General features: G+C 36.8%; 1 protein-coding gene across 2 annotated transcripts in view; it reads left to right on the top strand.

The window, feature by feature from the left end:
* LOC126412365 (uncharacterized) overlaps positions 1-11,606 on the top strand; it is a 131,054-nt gene extending 119,448 nt beyond the window's left edge. For both annotated transcript variants that reach the window (XM_050081936.1, XM_050081944.1), the window contains one exon: positions 7,125-11,606. In XM_050081936.1, the coding sequence (XP_049937893.1) occupies positions 7,125-10,783 (3,659 nt within the window). In that variant the 3' untranslated portion in view covers positions 10,784-11,606. The remainder of the gene's footprint in view (positions 1-7,124) is intronic.
* Positions 11,607-19,056: the final 7,450 nt, after the last annotated feature.

Raw genomic sequence — 19,056 nt, forward strand, 5'->3', positions numbered from 1 at the left:
TTTTCTCCAGGGAAAAAGTTTATTTTCGTCCGGGAAAAAGATATTTTTTAAATGGAATATCCGCGAATTTTTTTTTCCTTGTCCACGTGTACACCCTGTTACAGAATGTACTCAATGCAAACTTTTAAACCACTAACATGTGTTGCAGCTGGGTCATTCCACATCAAATCAACAAATGAAACCATGTTTTCAACCTTACCCTCTTGGATTTAAATAAAATTAAGTATGCCTATAGTACTCATATATAGTACCACAAATTAATTTCTTCACATTCTTCTGATAAAAAGTTACCGAGTAATGGACTTACAAAAATTGAAAAATGACAAATTTTTGACTCGCGGAACAATGTTGTTTTCTTTATAACTCGTGGTTCTAATTAAGCCAGAACAATAAAATTTACTTCATTGGAAAGCTCTTTTAAAGAGATTTATATGATACCAAACATCATTAGTTTAATATTTATATATACACACATTGTTTATAAAAAACAACATTGTTGAATTTATCAAATTTTAAAAAACTGTATTTTTAAAATTCTCAAGAAAATATATGTGAAAGATACACTTTAAATCTACATATTCATCAACTTGGGATGAGCATGAGAACACTATCAAAAGCAATTTTACGTTTACCACGATTCTCCAAAATCACAGTCAGATAGTTGAATTTCTGTTATTTTGCTACACATGAAAATATTACAGTGTTAGATTTTGTTACATGGTCCACAAATTGTACTTTTGAAGTGAATAACTGCTTATTAAACTTTGGTGCTAACTATTTATTAATAGCTGTAAAACCACAGGGAAAAAAAAGAAAAAAATGAAGCTATCTCTCATTTTAAAGATTATATATAAAATGATTCTTTGGTGTTGCTATCTGCAATCTATTCAGTATTTTATCTCTGGTTAATATTGTCAGCAATTTTGACCTATTGTTGAAAGTGACCCACACGTTCTTTTGTTGCGAGGCAGCTGTAGTGAAATTATGTGATTAACTCTGAAATGTGTTTTGAATGTAGCTTAGAGGTACTTCTGTACAAACCTCACAAGAGTCTGTGAGTTTGTATGCCTACAACCAGTTAATGTTTGCATGCTATTAACATAATGAAATATTTTTTACAGGAAGTGAAAGAATAGAGAAGTAATATTGTGTAGTATTGAATATAGAAAGCTGGGGCATTCAACTTCAGAAACATTGTTTTAAATTAGTTTGTTCACTTGAGAAATATAAAATGCCTAAAATTTCAGCTTTGTGCTGTAATCCATTTAATGAAAAGGGCCACAATAACCACAAGAAAAAGTTACGGCCTGTTTCACTATGGATGATAGCAAGAAAACCTTTCTTAACTTTAAATCAAAAAGTGTGTGACAACTGCCGTAATAAAATTGCACGAGTAGAAATGTGTGATACATCTAGCACAGAAAATGATGATGATCTACTGTATTCTGTGGTGAAACAAGAAAGTGAAAAGGTTTTATGTGATAGTGACATATAAGACATTGCAGCAAGTGAGGCCTTAGAAAGGTTGAATGCTTCTTTGCAGTCCGTTGGTGAATCACCAATTAAGAAGAAATGACTGTGTGAAGCAAAATATCCTAAGGAAAAACTAATTAAATTAACTTCAACAATTCAAAGGTATTATTGCTCCCTTCCAAAAAAGAAGAAGAGGTACATGATCATGCAGAATCTGAGATGATCAGTCAGCTAAAAGATAAATTTCGTACATGTACATCTCGAAGTAAACAGATGGAAATTCTTACCATTTTACCTAAAAGCTGGAGTGTTAAGAAGCTTCAATATGAATTTAATGTAACAAATTACATGGCTCGAAGACTAAAAGATTTGGTGAAGGCCAAGGGATTTTTGTCTTCACCAAACCCAAAACCTGCCAAGACTCTTGATCAAACAACTGCAGATTTTGTTAGAAACTTTTGTTGTTCTGATGAGATAAGCTGGGAATTTTTTGTGCTTGTGAGAGATAACGGAGAAAAACTGCAAGTACAAAAATGGCTAGTTTTAAGTAATTTGAAAGAAATTTACGCGAACTTTAAAGACAACCATCCAGAGCTCCACATTGGATTTTCAAAGTTTGCAGACCTACATCCCAAAAATTGTGTTTTAGCTGGAAGTAATGGTACACATGGTGTCTGTGTGTGTACTATCCATCAAAACTTCAAACTCATGCTGACTGGATGTAACATTCCTCAGCTGACAAAGGATGAATATAATCCAATAAAAACTTACAAAGACTGCATTGCAAGAGTTGTATGTAATCTATCATTACCTGCTTGTCATTTTGGTGAATGTAAATTTTGCCCTTGCCCAGAAACATTTAAGACATATTTACAAGATTTGTTGAATACTAATGATAGTGATAATATAACTTATCAGCAATGGGTTTCCGTTGGTCACACATCTCTAAAAACAATCATAAAATCATCTGACAACTTTATTGATTTTTTTTTTTATAAATTAAAATCGTTTACACGACATTCATTTGTTGCTAGTCAACAATCAACCTTCCAAAAGGACGAAGTTCAAGACTATCACTGGACAAACATGCAAGCAATGATTCATCCCATTGTTGCTTATTACAAGGATGGGAACAAACTTGAGCACACAAGTCTTGTAATCATATCAGAATGCCTAACACATGACACTGTTGCTGTACATTTGTTCCAATCGTACTTGATGAACTTCCTGATTCGGTAGAAAACCAAGAAAAATATATTATTTCTCTGATGGAGCAGCAGCTCATTATAAAAATAGGAAGAACTTTATCAACCTGTGCCATCATGAAGAAGATTTCCAAACTGAAGCTGAATGGCATTTTGCAACCACCTTGCATGGGAAGGGAGCTAGTGATGGTGTTGGTGGAACAGTTAAAATGACTTGCAACTCGAGCAAGTCTGCAATGGCCATACAGTGATCAAATAATGAAACCAAGACAACTTTATATGTTTGCCAAGGATAACTTAGATGGAATTAACTTTAAGTATGCTACTAAAGAAGATCACAAAAATGAAGAAATGAAACTTATGGAGAGATTTGAGAAATGCTGCAAAATTGTAGGGACAAAAAACTTCACACTTTTATTCCTTTTAGCAAGGACAAAATAATAACAAAAGTGTATTCAAACTCTGATGATAGTGAAATTGAACTGGTGACAGTTTCTGACAGTGATACAATACCGTTCAAAGACATAAAAAGGATATGTTGCTTGTGATTATAATGGACACTGGTGGTTAACCTGTGTACTTGAAAAAAATCAGGAGAAGGATGAAATCACAGTTAGTTTCTTACATCCACATGGACTGTCACCATCTTTTACATTTCCGAGTCATCCAGACATTCTTTCCATAAGCAGTAGGGAAGTAGTGGCAAACATGAACCCTCAAACTGCTACAGGGCAAACATATAAGTTATCCAATGCAGAAATGTTGATGTGCAACAGACTGATTAGTTCGAAGTATGAAGAAATGCACTAATAGGATGCCTATTTGTAAATAATAGTAATTACTAACTGAATTTAGGTCTGATCTCAGGTATTCATCTTTCTGTGTTTTTTATTTATTTATTTAAGTTTTCATTTTGTATTTATTAATTACAGAAGCATAAAACATATGTTCTTTTGTCAATTATAAGTTATTTTTAATTTCCACATTTTACAACAACATACAGCTGGTGATAAGTAGGCCTAATATCTAAAATAAATTAGTTTTTACGAATTTTTAAAGCACCACCCTTAACGTAAAATTACTTTTGATAGTGATCCCATGCTCATCCCAAGTTGAAACTTTCAGAATATGTAGACGTAAAATGTATCTTTCACATATATTTTTTTGAGAATTTTAAAAATACAGTTCTTCAAAATTCGGTAAATTCAACAATGTTTTTTGACAATGTGTGTATATATATTAAACTAATGATGTTCGGTATCATATAAAAGCTCTTTAAAAGAGCTTTCCAATGAAGTAAATTTTATTGTTTTAGCTTAATTAGAACACGAGTTGTAAAGAAAGCAACATTGTTGCGCGAGTCAAAAATTTGTTATCTTTTCAATTTTTGAAGGTCCATTACTCGGTAACGTTTCGTCAGAAAAATGTGAAAAAATTAATTTGTGTCATGATTTATGAGTAATACATGCATACTTAATTTCAAAAAATCTGAGAGGGTCAGGTTGTAGCATTTGTTGATTTGACATGGAATTGCCTAGTTGTATCACAATTATTCATTGGTATACAGCACTTCAAAATTAGTTAGGTTTTTGAAATGTGCCACAGCAGTTTGTTACCTTTCAATTATGAGGCTCCTAGTTACAAAGTGTGAAATTTTGTGTGATAGAAATCTTACTTTCCTCATCTATCAACTTGCACACACAACTCGAACAATATCTGAGATCAGATGATCAAGTGGGGACCACTACACCAGTTGACATGGAAACGCCATGTTTTTAATTTTCTTCTTGAGAAGAAAGCCTACACCTTAGTTTCCTCCTTTTTCATGAAAAATCTTTGATAAAATGAAGCATTGTTAGAAAACTGAAGAAAGCAGAGCAAAGAACCTGTTACTAGGCAGTGAAGTGACAGAAACTGAGAGCTAGCTGATATGCTGAAGTGCAGGATGTTTTACTGAACACTTTACTTCAGTGGGTACAACAACTAAGGTGGCATAATTTGCGCTAAGTGTACCAGTAATCAAAATAAGGGCTGTCAAAATTGTGAGGAGGATGAAAATAGAAAGTTTGACTGTGTCTGTTGTGTGGCTTTGTAAGGTTAAGAGGCATTGTGGAATTGTTTATTTAAAAATCTTTAGTAATGAAGACTCAATGAACGAAGACGATGATACTACCTGGAAAAAAGTGTATTTAAAGGGCTTTATGGCACAGCGTAAAAACCATGACATACTTAATGCAGATAAGTTGCAAAGTACTATTGTTTCAAAATATTCTTAAACTGCCAAGCTAGTATTTGAACTAGCAAGAAACCTGGATGATAATACAGTTTGTCACATGGTTAAAAGTGTTTGATCACTAAATTATGAAAGAAAATAACAATATTGTGCTTCTTGTCGGAAACTGTGCTACTCAACCAAAAGATGTTTTGCTGCAAGAGGTTGAACTTGCTTTCCTTTCTCCCCATATGACCATTAAACTTCAGCCCCTGGGTTAAGGAATTATATGACAAAACAGTTTTATTGCAAGTGTCATGTTGAACTATATCTACAACGCATGAATGTCCTGGAATCTGTGAAGCTGCTGAATTTGTTGGATACAATTAGTTTTATTTCACCTGGGTGGGTTGGCTGTGAAACCTTAGTCATGGAAAATTGTTCAAAGAAGGCTGGATTTTTGGAGCTAATTTTGTATCTCGTGGGAATGTTTTGTATTGTACATGACTGATCAAATGAATTTTTTGCTGTAGGCATGTGAAGGGAACTGTCAGTGCTAATGTTCCTGTTAATGAAGACAGGAAATCTACAAAAAAAACATGATAATTTACAGTTTCAAGCCTGTTTTGGTTAGTAATAATGTTACCTCATCTCAAGTACAGGACATAGATGACTTAGTAAAAGGTGATGTGGAAAATAATGGTGAGTTAAGTGAAACAGAGATGGAATACAAATAAGAGCCTGTTCCTTCTAAACTGCAAGCTAGATTAGTCTGATGCATGGATGTGTTCTTTGTTGGAAACTTTGAATTGCGTGATGACCTTAACTGCAGTGTGAATAATGTAGAAAAACTCTGGGCAGACAAAGCAACAGATATGCCACTAGGTTTTTTAAAATTCTGTACTCCCAAAAATGAAGTTTGCATTTTATGCATGTATTAATTAAATTTTCATTACAGTAGTCATATAATTATTTAACATATCCAGAATTCCTTCCTTTAGAACCATATTCACATTATTTCTTGTATAAGCAGCTGCTATGACACCTCCATCTTTAAGACATTACTCTACTTAATGAGTGTTTTACTCACAGACACCCCCCCCCCCCCCCCCCCCCAAAAAAAAAGCATCTTATGAGATTGTACTGTGCATGTGAATGGTGTTAAACTGTGACAGAACTGTATTCATAGCAATCATAGCTCAGGCCTGAATGCGTGTGAGTCTCAGTGCTGAGGGTTAATACATCAATTCACATGCTGATCATGTTCCAGCAGAGCACTTGAGGCAAGCTATTAGTCAAACTTTGTACAACATATAAGGCATTTCAATCCGAAGAGTTGCATATCAAGATGACAGCAGTGTGAATCAATGGTTGGTCGGGGCAGATTTGTTTCCAACAAAGTGTTCCTCATAATGGTGCCTTATGGTTTTTAACAGCTATGTGAATGTCTGGATTGAGCACTGGGATCTACCCAAGTCTTCCCCCATAATTCTTATTGAGATGTGATTAGATGTTCTATTCCCTGTTCTTAGTAAAGTTGCCATTTACTGCCTAGTATCCTGTATCATTATATCAACAGTTTAATGATTATAGTACCCTCTTCATTGATTTGTAGAATGCACTTATATGATTTCACAGGTCTGTTATAGTTTCCCTCTGCACATTTCAATGAATTTGCACTACTAAGAGGTGTTAAACTATTCTCATAATGCTGGACATTTTGGAGGATTTGAATGAAAATCTGAGCTCAACCATCCCGATATAGGTTTTCCTTGGAACATGTGGGTCATCATCCTGGTCAATCCAAGCTAGTCTTTGATAACCTTGATATCAGTTGGCTGTTAAGTCCCAGCCTTCCTTCTTGAACTCGACCTACTACATTTCCATATTACAGTGCCCAGGCTTAGTGATGCTGTGTTTACTTTTTACGTTGTTTATATCTGCCTCAGTCAAACATCAGCTACATTCAGTTGTCTGAAACTGTCTATTGACCTGCATTAGAACTCGAACAACAGTGGCGTTAGAAGTGTAGTGCCAGATATAATTTAATTAAACATTCTTGTTCTTTTACCACCACCTTTTTTTTAGAGCAGCTATTTTGGGTTTTAGACTTCCAAATATGCTAAAGAAATGAATATTTAAGTGACACTTTTTGTGCAGTAAGTGTACTGTTTATGAACAACTAATGTACATCATAGATAATTAGTTTTAACGAAAGTCCTTTATCCTCACAGGTGATGCAGCAAGGAAAGCTTTTGTTGGGAGATCAAAACGTGTCCCAATACAACAAAATTTTGTAACAAAGAGTCTTCCATCATCAAGTGCAAGCTCGTCACAATTGACAGTTGATGCCAAACAAATCATTCAACCTTCAGGCAATAAGTCAGTTATTATGCAACAGCCAGATAATCAGCAGCAGACAGACACTGCTCAGCTTCTGTTATCATTGTCTGGTAGTGAATTTACTAAGCAGACTCAGTCCCTTCAAACCGTGAGCAAAACAATAAGATTTCAGAATTCAGTTGGAACAAGTTCAATAAAAAGTGAACCTGTGAAGACTGAGCCAAATATCAAACCAAGGACAATAAAGTCTGAAGCTGTTGAGCAGCCTACTGCTGTGGTGCCTATAAGTAATAGAACATTATCAGCACAAGTACCACATCAGGTCACAGAAACTGTAAGTGTAAAAGATACAGCTGGAGCCCCAGCTCAAACTACATTTCTTGCTGAGACCATACCTGCTAGAAAGCGTGGAAGGCCAGTAAAAAGGCAGATGAATATTGTATTCCAGGAGAAGGTACTTACAGATGCAGATATGGCTCTTCATAAGGAAGCAGAAGCAAGTAGGAAAGCCTTGGAAGTTCTTCGTCAAGAAATGGCTGTAGATCCACTGGAGAAAGCATCAGGGGCAATTTCCCAACAGCCAGATCCACTTCGCAAAATAACTTCACATACTGGAACAGCAACAACAATGAAAATGCAAATGCCTGTAACTCCTGTTGGTGTTACATCATCTCGTGCACCTTCCCGCATTCAGACATCATCTGTAAAAAAACCTGTTTCACACACAACTTACATAACGAAATCAATACAGAAACCAGCAGCAGATCCTCCTAGAAAGGTTCTGGTTCAGGAAGAACAACCAAATGATGCACCAAAAAGGGTAGTTAATTCACCAGAACAACCACCAGTTCAAGTTGTTGCACCTAATACTGTTTCACCTGCTACAGAACAAGTTCCTAGCGACTGTTCAAATGCCAATACTAATGTTATCTATCAAGTTGCTAATACTGTAGTGTCAAACCAAGAAATGTTCCAGATTGTTGATAACACCAACTCTCAAGATAAATCACAAAATATTGTGTATCAAGTGGCTGATGGAGTGACGGGATCTGAAGCTGACAATGATAATACAGGTTCAAATATTATATACCAAATGGCAGATTCCGGTAATACCACTTCTGTTATGGGTCAGTATATGGAAGTCTTGAAGGAAGCTGGAATTCCAACTGATGTCCCAATTCTGTTAGATAGTGGAGATGGATCTTATGTTACAGTAAATGAAGAAATGTTAATGAATATTGTTAATGGAGGTGTTTTTCAGTGCCATGTTGCAGAAGGTAACATAGTGACAGGAGACAGATTAGAATTTATTGTCCAGGAGGTGGATGGTGAAGGGCAGCAAACGGCTGAGCAACCAGTACAAAATACTGCAGAACAGACAGCAACAGAGACAGCAGAAACATCATCATTAGGAGTTGTGTCTCAAGTATCTGAAGCAACACACGCATCTGTTGGCCGTGACATGCCTACAATTGAAGAAGATCAGTCTGAAAATATTTTGATAGAAAATTTATCTTCAGATAGCAATGTAGGTGGAATTGAGACATTTGATAGTAAAACAACAGTGCAAGAAGATACTGCATCTGCAGCTAATCATGAAGTTGCTGAGCAGAAAACTGTAACAGTAGACGGTGTTGCTCTTACTGAAAATTCTGTACAGCCTAATAGCAATAGTGCACTAGATGAAGCAGGTGGTTCAGAGACAGTTTCTTTTGAAAATGAAGTTGTGGATGCAAAACAAACTTGTGGATCCACAGAAAATGAAACGGTTTTTAAAAGCAGTCAGTCTATTATTCAGACAGAAAACTTGTCATTTGAGACTGGAGAAGTACTACATGCAGAAAATTCAGGCCCTGAATCCCTAGATTTTAATGTGCAACAAGACTCCACTGAAATAAAATCTGAATCTTCGTCAGCCCAAAATTATGAAGCCGGACAATTAGTGGAACCTCTGTTAAAAAATGTAGCAATTTTTTCAGAAGAGAAAACTGTCAAGACACAGAATGATGAGACCACAGATGATAGTGAAGTCACAACAAATGAAAGTGATTGTGTGCAAGAGAATGAAGTTACTTTTACTTACACAGATGCAGCTGGTTTGCCTTCACTAGATGACTACCCTGAAAGCCAGGAATCTACTGTAGTTAGCTTCGAAGAAAAGGAAATTACAAATAAAAATGAAAATTCAAATCAAAGTGTTATTCCTATGCATTCAAATGTCAGTGTTAGTGATACCTTAGTGAGTTCAGTACAGGTTGAAAATATTGTTTATAGAGAAGTTAGTGATGAAGTTATAACTGGTGATCCTTATGGAGAAGATCCATCAGATGGTTGTTTAGTACAAACTGCTACTAATATTAAAACTGATGAAACACCAGAAGAATTTCAGAACCATAATGACATCAAGGACTGCCAAAGATTTCAAAATGTTACTGACATGGAAGCAAGTGAACAGGTAACTGGTCAAGATCAACTTCACTCATCAGAAAATAGTGGAATGTCTGTTGAACAAGCACTAGAAGCCATGATGGGTGATGAAAATTCTGATATACAACAGGACACAGGTGATAACAGTGAAGTTGCTCATAGGACTTCAGAAACAACAGATGCAAGTGGTGATACTGAAGTGTGTAATGAAAAGTCAAATAGAGAAGAACTGTGTTTAATGCTCAGTAGAGATGAAGATGCACCAAAACTGGATGATCAGAAATGTGCAGCAGAAACAAGAAAAGTGACGGGTTCTTTTACTCTTGTTGTAAACTCAGAACAACAGAAAGATGATCCAGACAATACTGCTGATACATTTATATCAGCCCCATCTACAGAAGTAACTGAAAATGAGGATCTTAACTGTACACTTAGTGAAAGTGAGAATGTTAACCAAGAAGAGAGTGATCTAACTGTTGAGGACACAGTGGCAAACACTAGTCATTGTGTTGGTCAGGAAAGAAGTGTTATTGTACAGAATGATAACCAAAATAATATGAAAGATGATGAAACTGAGATTGTAAGTACCGTGGAGAGTATTTGTGATAATGGTAAAGAGGTAGTAGTGCATGATGTATATGCCCAAGATGCAGTTGAGACAAGTGAAGTTCAAAAGATCACTGTTTCAGATATCACCGAATTACCTGAAAATTATATATTACTTACAGATGCCAAGACTGAGGGTCAAGTCATATCACCCAATAAAGACATTCCCTACGCTGTAGGACTTCTACCTTTAAAGACTGCTTTGGAAAAGTTCCAGTCAATGCCAGACCACCAGCCCCGAAAAACACGATCTTCATCGACAAGCAAGGAAGGCTCAGCTGATCCTCCTGCAGCTCGAGTAAAAAGGAAAGCTTCGTCAACTGAAGGTGGCCCTGACAGAAAAATAAGGGCAGTGAGCACTAGTGCTGAAGAAACGTATGAAGAAGTGATAAGTTCAAGTGGACTACAAGTGCAAGATAACCCAAGTAGTTGGCCCTCGGTGGATTTAAATGTTGAGGAACATAGAGAAGGTCTTCATGCAATGTCAGAAATGGTCACTGAACCTACAGAGGTATGATCATAGATAATTTCAGTGGCTTAGTCAGGTAAAACTTCATTTGTTTGTTGGTTTAATTATTCTCTGTAAGTTCATTAATTTTTACTTTAGAGGTATAAATCAGACGCACATTATCCGTAAAAGCTGCTGAAAAGGCATTGGGCATTCGAAATACTGTTAGTCATTTAAACATTTCACAGTGTGTGTGTGTGTGTGTGTGTGTGTGTGTGTGTGTGTGTGTGTGTGTGTGTGTGCATGCATTGTGTGCTTGCACGCTCACAGTTTTTGTAACAATGCTGTCATTGTGAATTCAAATCCCAACTATAATTCATACATTTCAATTATTTTTGTATAATGAACTGCCGCAGTTTTGTGGGTATGATATGTAAATAAACTTTTATTACCTATGTTATGATAAACATAGGAAAATGCCTCTCTGTTCATAAGACATGTAAGTAGAATGTCATTAGAATGTAAGCTAGAAGTTTGACAGGGGAGTATGTAAGTTGCAAAATATGTTCATAAATTTTTTTCAATGCCTCTAGTAGTTGTCTGAAATAGCTGTGCTGAGATAGCTACTAATTATAAGATTGTATAGTGTAAAAATTGCATTTAAAGTGCAGTACGATGGTTTTTAAAGGTAGCATGTATGATGTTTTATACAAAGACTTTCATAAATAGTATAAGTCCCCTAATGAAGTAAATGTATTTGTTGAATTCAGAGAAATTCATTGTATATTTTCAAAGAAGACTGTACCATAACATTTTGTCATAATAATAGTAAGTGTAGGGCTATACAGTACAAGTGTTTTCTCTCCTTTGGAGTCATAAATGGTGTAGATCTGCTACAAGTTCTCCATAAGGTAAAGGGTGCCTAATTTTGTTTTATTATACTTCCCAGTGGCACAAATACAAATTTATGTAAATTGTGAGATAATATTGTCATGGGAATATTACTCAGTGTGATTATTTGTCACTGTGAAAAGTGTGTGTCTCCCTCCTGCTAATGATTTTCTGTTTATTATACATGAAATTAAATTTCTTAATTTCACATTTGGAAGTAGTACTATTCAGAAAGTAGCTTTATTTTAACACTATATTTTCATAATGTAATGAGCTGAAGACAGGACCTGGTGTGATTTTGTTGCTTTGTGTGTTGCTGAGTGAAGTACTTTGATGCGTGTAGTAGATATTGCATATCTTGATCTTGAGAAAAGGAAATTCTGTGAAATGCAGTAACCTCAGTGAAATCTGTTTCCTATGTCTCACCAGAAGAGGCATTTACTGTCAGGACACAGATGTATTTTTATTTACAAATAAGTCCTATGTCTGTATATATAAAACGAAATTCAATATAATGACTTTATATGTATTCAGTTGATAAGCACCATAAGATTGATCTGTGTGTACAGGTGTTTTGTTTTATTTTATTTGTTTACTATGCTTGTTCAGATTAATTATTTGAGCAGGGGATGTGTTTTTTTTTATTCTGGTAGCTTCTGCAGTATATCAAAAACTGCCTATTTGATTTTAAATTAATGCAGAAGGTGAATAAAAACTTTAGTGCCTATTATGCAAAGGAAGCACCCAGTTCCCAGATGACAAACCATGCTTATCAACAATTCTCACTCATTACCTAATTAGATTTTCATCATGTTGTTGAGCTGAAAAGACAGGTGCCAGTCATTTTGTCTTGAAAACTTACATCTCTTCCAGATCTCATAAAAATCTTAATGTCTTCTTCTATATCTGTTGGATGATTAATTCCGTAATAGGAAATTTAGTTAGAAAGCTGTCTGTAATCCAATTGTTATTCTTCATTTTTGCACAGAATAAAATTTTTGTGTAAACCTTAAACTAGCAGTCCATAAAGATGGGGACCATTGTAATCATTTCATTCTGTTAGTGTGTTTGAGTGTATGGCTTTATTCCTCCTCAGTGCTCTTGTGCTTGTACTTGTGTTACAACAGTTTCATTGATACATATAAAACCATGATATTTTTGTATGAAAAATTAGCTTATTTCTTACCATAAAACTTTTTTCCCTTTTTGTAGTGTTAATAGAAAAAATATATATATACTTTACTAAGGTGCTTATGTTCCATCAACAAGTCAGCCAAATAGCATATTGTCATCATGCATCAATTAAAGATGCACACAGATTCATTTTGTGGAATTCATGGGTTTGAATGAGTGCATTTGATTGAATCCTAGTTTTGTGTTGTATTTTACAGTTTTGTTATTGTATTAGAAGTCCATCAGTTTTATATAAATTTTAATGTTACAGGGCTCAGAATTGCAGCATAGCTTTGCACTATTTTCAAGGGAGTGTTCAGAGTAGTATTTTTTCCCTCAAACGTTTCACTTGAAAAATATTATTTTTAAATGTTAATTAATATGGTTATTTAACTTAACAGTAATGCCCATACATGTTCCCTGCACAGTGTGTAGTTTAGATCTCATAACATGTCATCCATATGTAATTATTAAGATGAATTCTGTATTTGTGTATAAAAGTTATTTGACTTTATAAATTGGTGTAATTAGTTTTGAGTATTCAATCCATAGTTGTTTGTTGTGTTTATGGCAAATTATATCTAACTTCTTGTTATGTTTTGCATTGTTTACAAGTCTTATGGAAGTACAGTGAACATTTCGTTGTTACACTGTTGTTCCATTTTTCAGCCTAGTCAGTCAGAGGTGTATTAAAATTAATAACAGTGCACATGGAACCATGATACTTCTGTTAGAGCATATTAAATAAATACTTTCAGAGCTGAAATTGTTAGATGTTATTTTATTATTGGAGTTACAAATACTAAATTTTGTGCATTATTTTTATAAACTTGAATGCTGAAATGTTACTGCATAGCAGAATGATTTAATGTTTGGAACGTATTACAATTCTTTAATTTCCATTGTAACATATGAACACAAAATATAATATTCGTACATCACACATATTTAAAGTAGGATCATGTGGAATACAAATGTGAGACTGCAGTTCTAAAAGCAAAATTTTCCTAGCTATCCCGTGAGTGTACTTGTAGGGAAGACATAAAAACTATTACAGGTTTGTGGTGATCATCAATGTCACTTCTTTCAAAAGCTCTTTGTATTTCCTAACAAACTGACATTCTTTAGCTTGATCTAACCCAAGCATTTAGAAGACACTAATTTATCAGTCAATTACAAATTGTATTTCATGTATGAAGTTTTCTGAAGCTGTTTTGATTGGGCTTTCTTGTGTTATTCAGAAACAAACACTATTATTTCCATTTCAAAGTGCCTTACACAGGTCACTAATACATTATTCCCCTTAAAAGAAAGGTAATAGGTAATGAACCCTGCTGAGAGAACATGTAACAAGAAGTAGAAAAGTATAAGCACATAATGTAAGTAGTGAAGGTAACAAATCATGGTGTAAAAAAGAGAGAGAGAGAGAGAGAGAGAGAGAGAGAGAGAGAGAGAGAGAGAGAGAGAGAAAATTCTCTCGCCCTCCCACCCACTTGCAGTCCCTCCCTTTCTCTCCCTTCCTCCCTCTCCACCTCTCACGTGCACACATGTCCACTTACAACTATATTGTCCTGGTTGAGGAGAAAGGAGATGAGGAGGGGATGATGGAGGGAAGGTTAGATTGCTGGGTCGAAGAGGCCCCAAGTGCGAGGAAACAAAGGTATGTGACACTGCGAAGCTTGCCATGGTGCAGGCAGGTGTGGTTACATTGTGAAGTAAAGGAAGGTGTAATGTTGGAAGGGGTGGAACATAGAAAGAGGGGGATAGTGGAATGAAAGTGAGATTTTACATGGATAGGATTGAGTAGGAGGCAAGGGAAAGTAGAGGTGGAGGCAGATATGAGACAGTGGCTACTGGAGATTAGGCCAAGGGGAGTAAGGAATCACAAGCCAAGGAGAGGAAGGAATCACAATATGAGCTACAAGGACAATTCCTGTCTACATGTCCATATGGGGGGGGGGGGGGGGCAGAGGGGAATCCAGATGGAAAGGCTTGTAGGTTGTGGTTAAACCATTGAAGTTAAGCCTATGCTCAGCTGCTTGTTCTGCCACTGGGAGATTAATCTTACTTTTGGGCACAGTTTGGTGGTGACCATTTATTTGGGTTAACAGCTGGTTACTAGTGATGTTCACATAAACTGATGTGTGTAAGTTACAGGACAGTCGGTATGTGATATGAATGCCTTCACTAGGGGCCGAGCCTCTGATGGGGTAGCATATGCTTGTGATGGGACTACACTGCACAAAAAGAATCACTTTTCTAATTGGCTGCCATTGTGATGCGTGAGTTTGAAATTTGGTTCAAAGGTGCCTACAACCCATCTCTGTAATGGTGCAAAAAGTATGATGCTCTGTGGTGTCACACATGCGAAAAAACAACCATGGTGAGTTAATAATGTCACATTGCCACCAAATTCCACCAGAGTTCTGCCCATACCATCAAGGATGTATCACGATGGGTAGGTCATCCTAACTACCGCTTACTCACACTTCACCACTTCTTTAGATGCCTCTGTGGTGGATGTCAGAAACACAACACCCAGCATTGAAATTACATTGCAGTTTCCTTATTGGTGGCCGAGGAAAACATTTCAGACTCACTGACGCTCAGAATTGGTATGAAAAGCCCTGAGGAGGTGGCATAAAAGGCATCTACGAAACCACCCCTTTCCTTGTGGGGCACTAATTCCCACATATTCCATAGATGAAAACAACAGTTTCATGATCAGCAGGACAAAATTCGTGACAGCATTCTACACTGCTGACACCCACGAAGGTTCGGCCCTGCTGTGAGGACATTGTGGGGCTGCAACCCCATTGAACATGATCTAGTCCCTTTGGAGTGTAGTGTGACCACAGCTTACGCGCTACTATTCGAGTAGAACCATTAGGACCAGGACCATTCAAAAACATTCAACAAAATTGGAATGTGATATAAAGCAGCAAAGGATGTTTATGGTTTTTTACTCCTCCTGTTTCACACACTCCTGTGGGGTGATCACAGAGGAGTGCAGCATTTAAAATGTGTGAATAAAGTGGCAAAGGGTCCTTCTAAGATCGACCAGTTCAGTCGCATCGTTGTTGAGCATATTAAAAATGTACGTGTCAGGAACTCCAACACATATTCAACTGAATGGTGCCTCGCAGCTGCTGTAGTGCTTCATAGCAGGCCAACCCACCTAAGCAACTCCTGTGATGTCCCCTAGGTTGGGTTTGCTTGCTGTCAGGTGCTAAAGCAGCTGCGAGGCATCATTCAGCTGAATGAGTGTCGAAGTCTCTGATAGATACATTTTTAACATGCTCAACAAAGATGCTGGGTGGCACTAATGGTGTTGGCTAACTGAGAGGGGGTGGGGATTTGAGAGACCGTTTGTCAGTTTATTCACATGCGTGGCTGACGACCTTTGCATCATGTGGCATATCCACAATGGCATTGGACAGAATTGTGGTGAAATTTGGTGTGTATATGACATCATTAACTCACCTCACAAGTCACTTGAGCTTCTGAGCCCTGTTTTCGCACGTGTCGTCATCTTACTGTTTAAACTGTCACTGAGCTTTTTGCACCATTACAGGTGTAGGTTGTTGGCACCTTTGAGCCAAATTTCAAACTTAAGCATCAGAATGAGAGACAATCACAGGATTTCAAAAAAGTGATACTTTGCTGGGTCGATGAGGGCTTAGTACAGGTCTTCGACAGGGCAAGAGGTTGGCAGTGTGTGTGGCATAATGATTGGCGAGGATATTTTGTAAATTGGATGTAGGATGTACAATAGAACACCATTTTGTGGGAGGGGGAGAGAATTATGAGAAGGATGTGGGACCCTCACCCCCCCCAGCGATCAGCCACCATTTCCTCCACTATTCCTTCCACCTGTTTTTTCCTCTTACCCCCAGGACAATGTAGCCTCGCTTATGTATGTGTTTTGTGTCAGTTAGCTCCAAAGAAGGATATTGTCTGAAAGTTCAACTTCATCTCGTTTACATGTTTATCGACTGCTCAATGCTTCAACTATATAATGGATTTTTAGCTCAACTTTTTTTGAGTTCTGTATTCCAACCAGAATTTTCCATTGTAAGTGTTGTCCATTCAGAATGGGTGGCACCAAAAGAATATTTGATGTTAAAAAAAATCAGTATGTTTTCAGTTGAGTAATGTTAGAAGCTTTTCCCAGTGCGTAATTTTATCACATCCTGTAACAGTGATTAAATGTGACATGATGATCTGTGCTGTTCTTAAATTATTGTCTGTGATTAACAGGTGGGGTTGCTAAATCGAAGCCAATGACCTTGCTACAGTGTAACTCTGTTTCCTGTCAAAACACCATAGTTAAGTGCTGTCAGGCTGGGCTAGTACTTGGGTGGGTGGCTGTCAGAGTCTGCCGAGCACTGTTGGCAATTGGATTGCACTCAGCCCTTGTGAAGTCAATTGAGGGGATATATGATTGAGAAGTTGGGACTGCGGTCACAAAAAGTGTGCTGGCCACACACCCCTCCATATCCGCATCCAGTGATGCATATTGGCTGAGGATGACATGGTGGCTGGTCAATACCATTGGGCTTTCTGTGGAGCGTTCAGACAGAGAGAGAAGGGGGGTTGCAAAACTGAACTGAAAAATTGTAAATTAACTGGAAGTGGGAGTCATATTATCCATTTGGTTCCACAACAATCCTTGTTGATAGCTGCTATTTCTGAATGACCTGAGCCAAGCCCCACATCCTGCAGACGTTAAATTGAAATCTTCACATTTGTTACGATACAGTTATCTTTCCAGTCTTTTTAGCTATCTGTCCTCCTCCTATCAGTGCAATGTTATTGGGTCTGTAGTAGTAAGCGAGATTAAGAGTGATGAATCTTTAGAGAGACGTAACTCTTTTAAATTGACATTTGCTCAGTAAGACCTAGGAATTATTCATTTGTGTTCATATTTGATTAAATTGAAGGAAAAAATCCAGGTAGAGGCTGTTGCTAATAGCCAGTCCATAAAATGTTGTCAGATAGCTCAATTGGAAGAGTACCGCTTATGAAAAATGTCCAGGTTTAAGTTTCAGTGTAACACACCACGTTTTAACTGGTCTGTGTACCTTTTTTGTTTCATTATGGGTAGTTTCATTGCCCATTATACAGATTTCCTTAGTCACACGTGTGTGTCAGATGTGGCTTGACATTTTGAGATATCACATTATTAACAGACTTCAGCACTTCATCTTGTATCTCAGTCTGCAGATAATTTCTATATTTGAAGTTAGTATCCAGTTTTTAAGGACAGCTGTCTGACTTCTCTCAGATTAAATTACATCCCTATTTTGTGTTTTCATTCACTTAAATTTTCTGGAACTAAGTTTATGTACACTGTGCCAAAAAGCACCTGAATCATTTGTGACACGTGATCTGTGTCCAGACTAGGGCTCAAGCCTAACCACCTTCTGTTCATGAGCAATGCTTCCAGTTGAGCTACTTACATGTACACCATGGACTAACGTGCTGCCAACTCCTGTCTAGTCTTTACAAATACGATAACAATCAGTATGCTGTGTGATAAGTACTGTGGAGAAAATGTTTAAAGTGGAAAGTTTGGCTCCATGTAAGCCTCAGGATGGTTATTAAGATGCAATTATTTTACCTTTGCAGCATATTTATGCAAGTAGTCTGTTTAAAGTTAACAGTGTTTTAATCCCATCTGAAATATCTCTTGTACTGAACCTTGTGTAATTGTGTAAGGCATCGTTTTAATAAATTTAGAGAGAAAATGTTTTCTGTGTGTGTGTGTTGCTGTTGTGTTAGTGAAGTTGTTTATTGTTGGACTGAAACCCTTGCTCTGGATGTATTATTTAGTACAACATTGTCTTCACCTTGTTATCAAGCTCATGTATGTAAATTGAAAAAGAATAGGTTGCTACTCAACTTAAAAATGACATGTCAAGTTGCAGATAGGCAAGTGAAAAGATTGCTACGAGCTGATCTTTTGGCCAATGTCTTCTTCAGCCAATATCGCTGGCCAGAGTGGCCATAGATAACAGTCATGTATGTGTGAGGTGTGCCTGTGTGTGTGTGTGTGTGTGTGTGTGTGTGTGTGTGTGTGTGTGTGTGTTGGGGGGAGGGGGGGGGGGGGCTTCACATTCTTTTCTGAAGAAGTCTTTGGCTGAAAGCTCAGTGTGTGACAGTCTTTCTCTTGTGACTGTCTGCAACTCTGTGTGTCATCTTTATAGTGAGCAGCAGTCAATTCTTTTCAAAAATGATATTCCAACTTGGACTTTTCATTGTTTAAATTGAAATGC

The sequence above is a fragment of the Schistocerca serialis genome, chromosome 1 (genome assembly GCF_023864345.2).
Source record: "Schistocerca serialis cubense isolate TAMUIC-IGC-003099 chromosome 1, iqSchSeri2.2, whole genome shotgun sequence".
In the NCBI taxonomy this organism is placed as follows: domain Eukaryota; kingdom Metazoa; phylum Arthropoda; class Insecta; order Orthoptera; family Acrididae; genus Schistocerca; species Schistocerca serialis.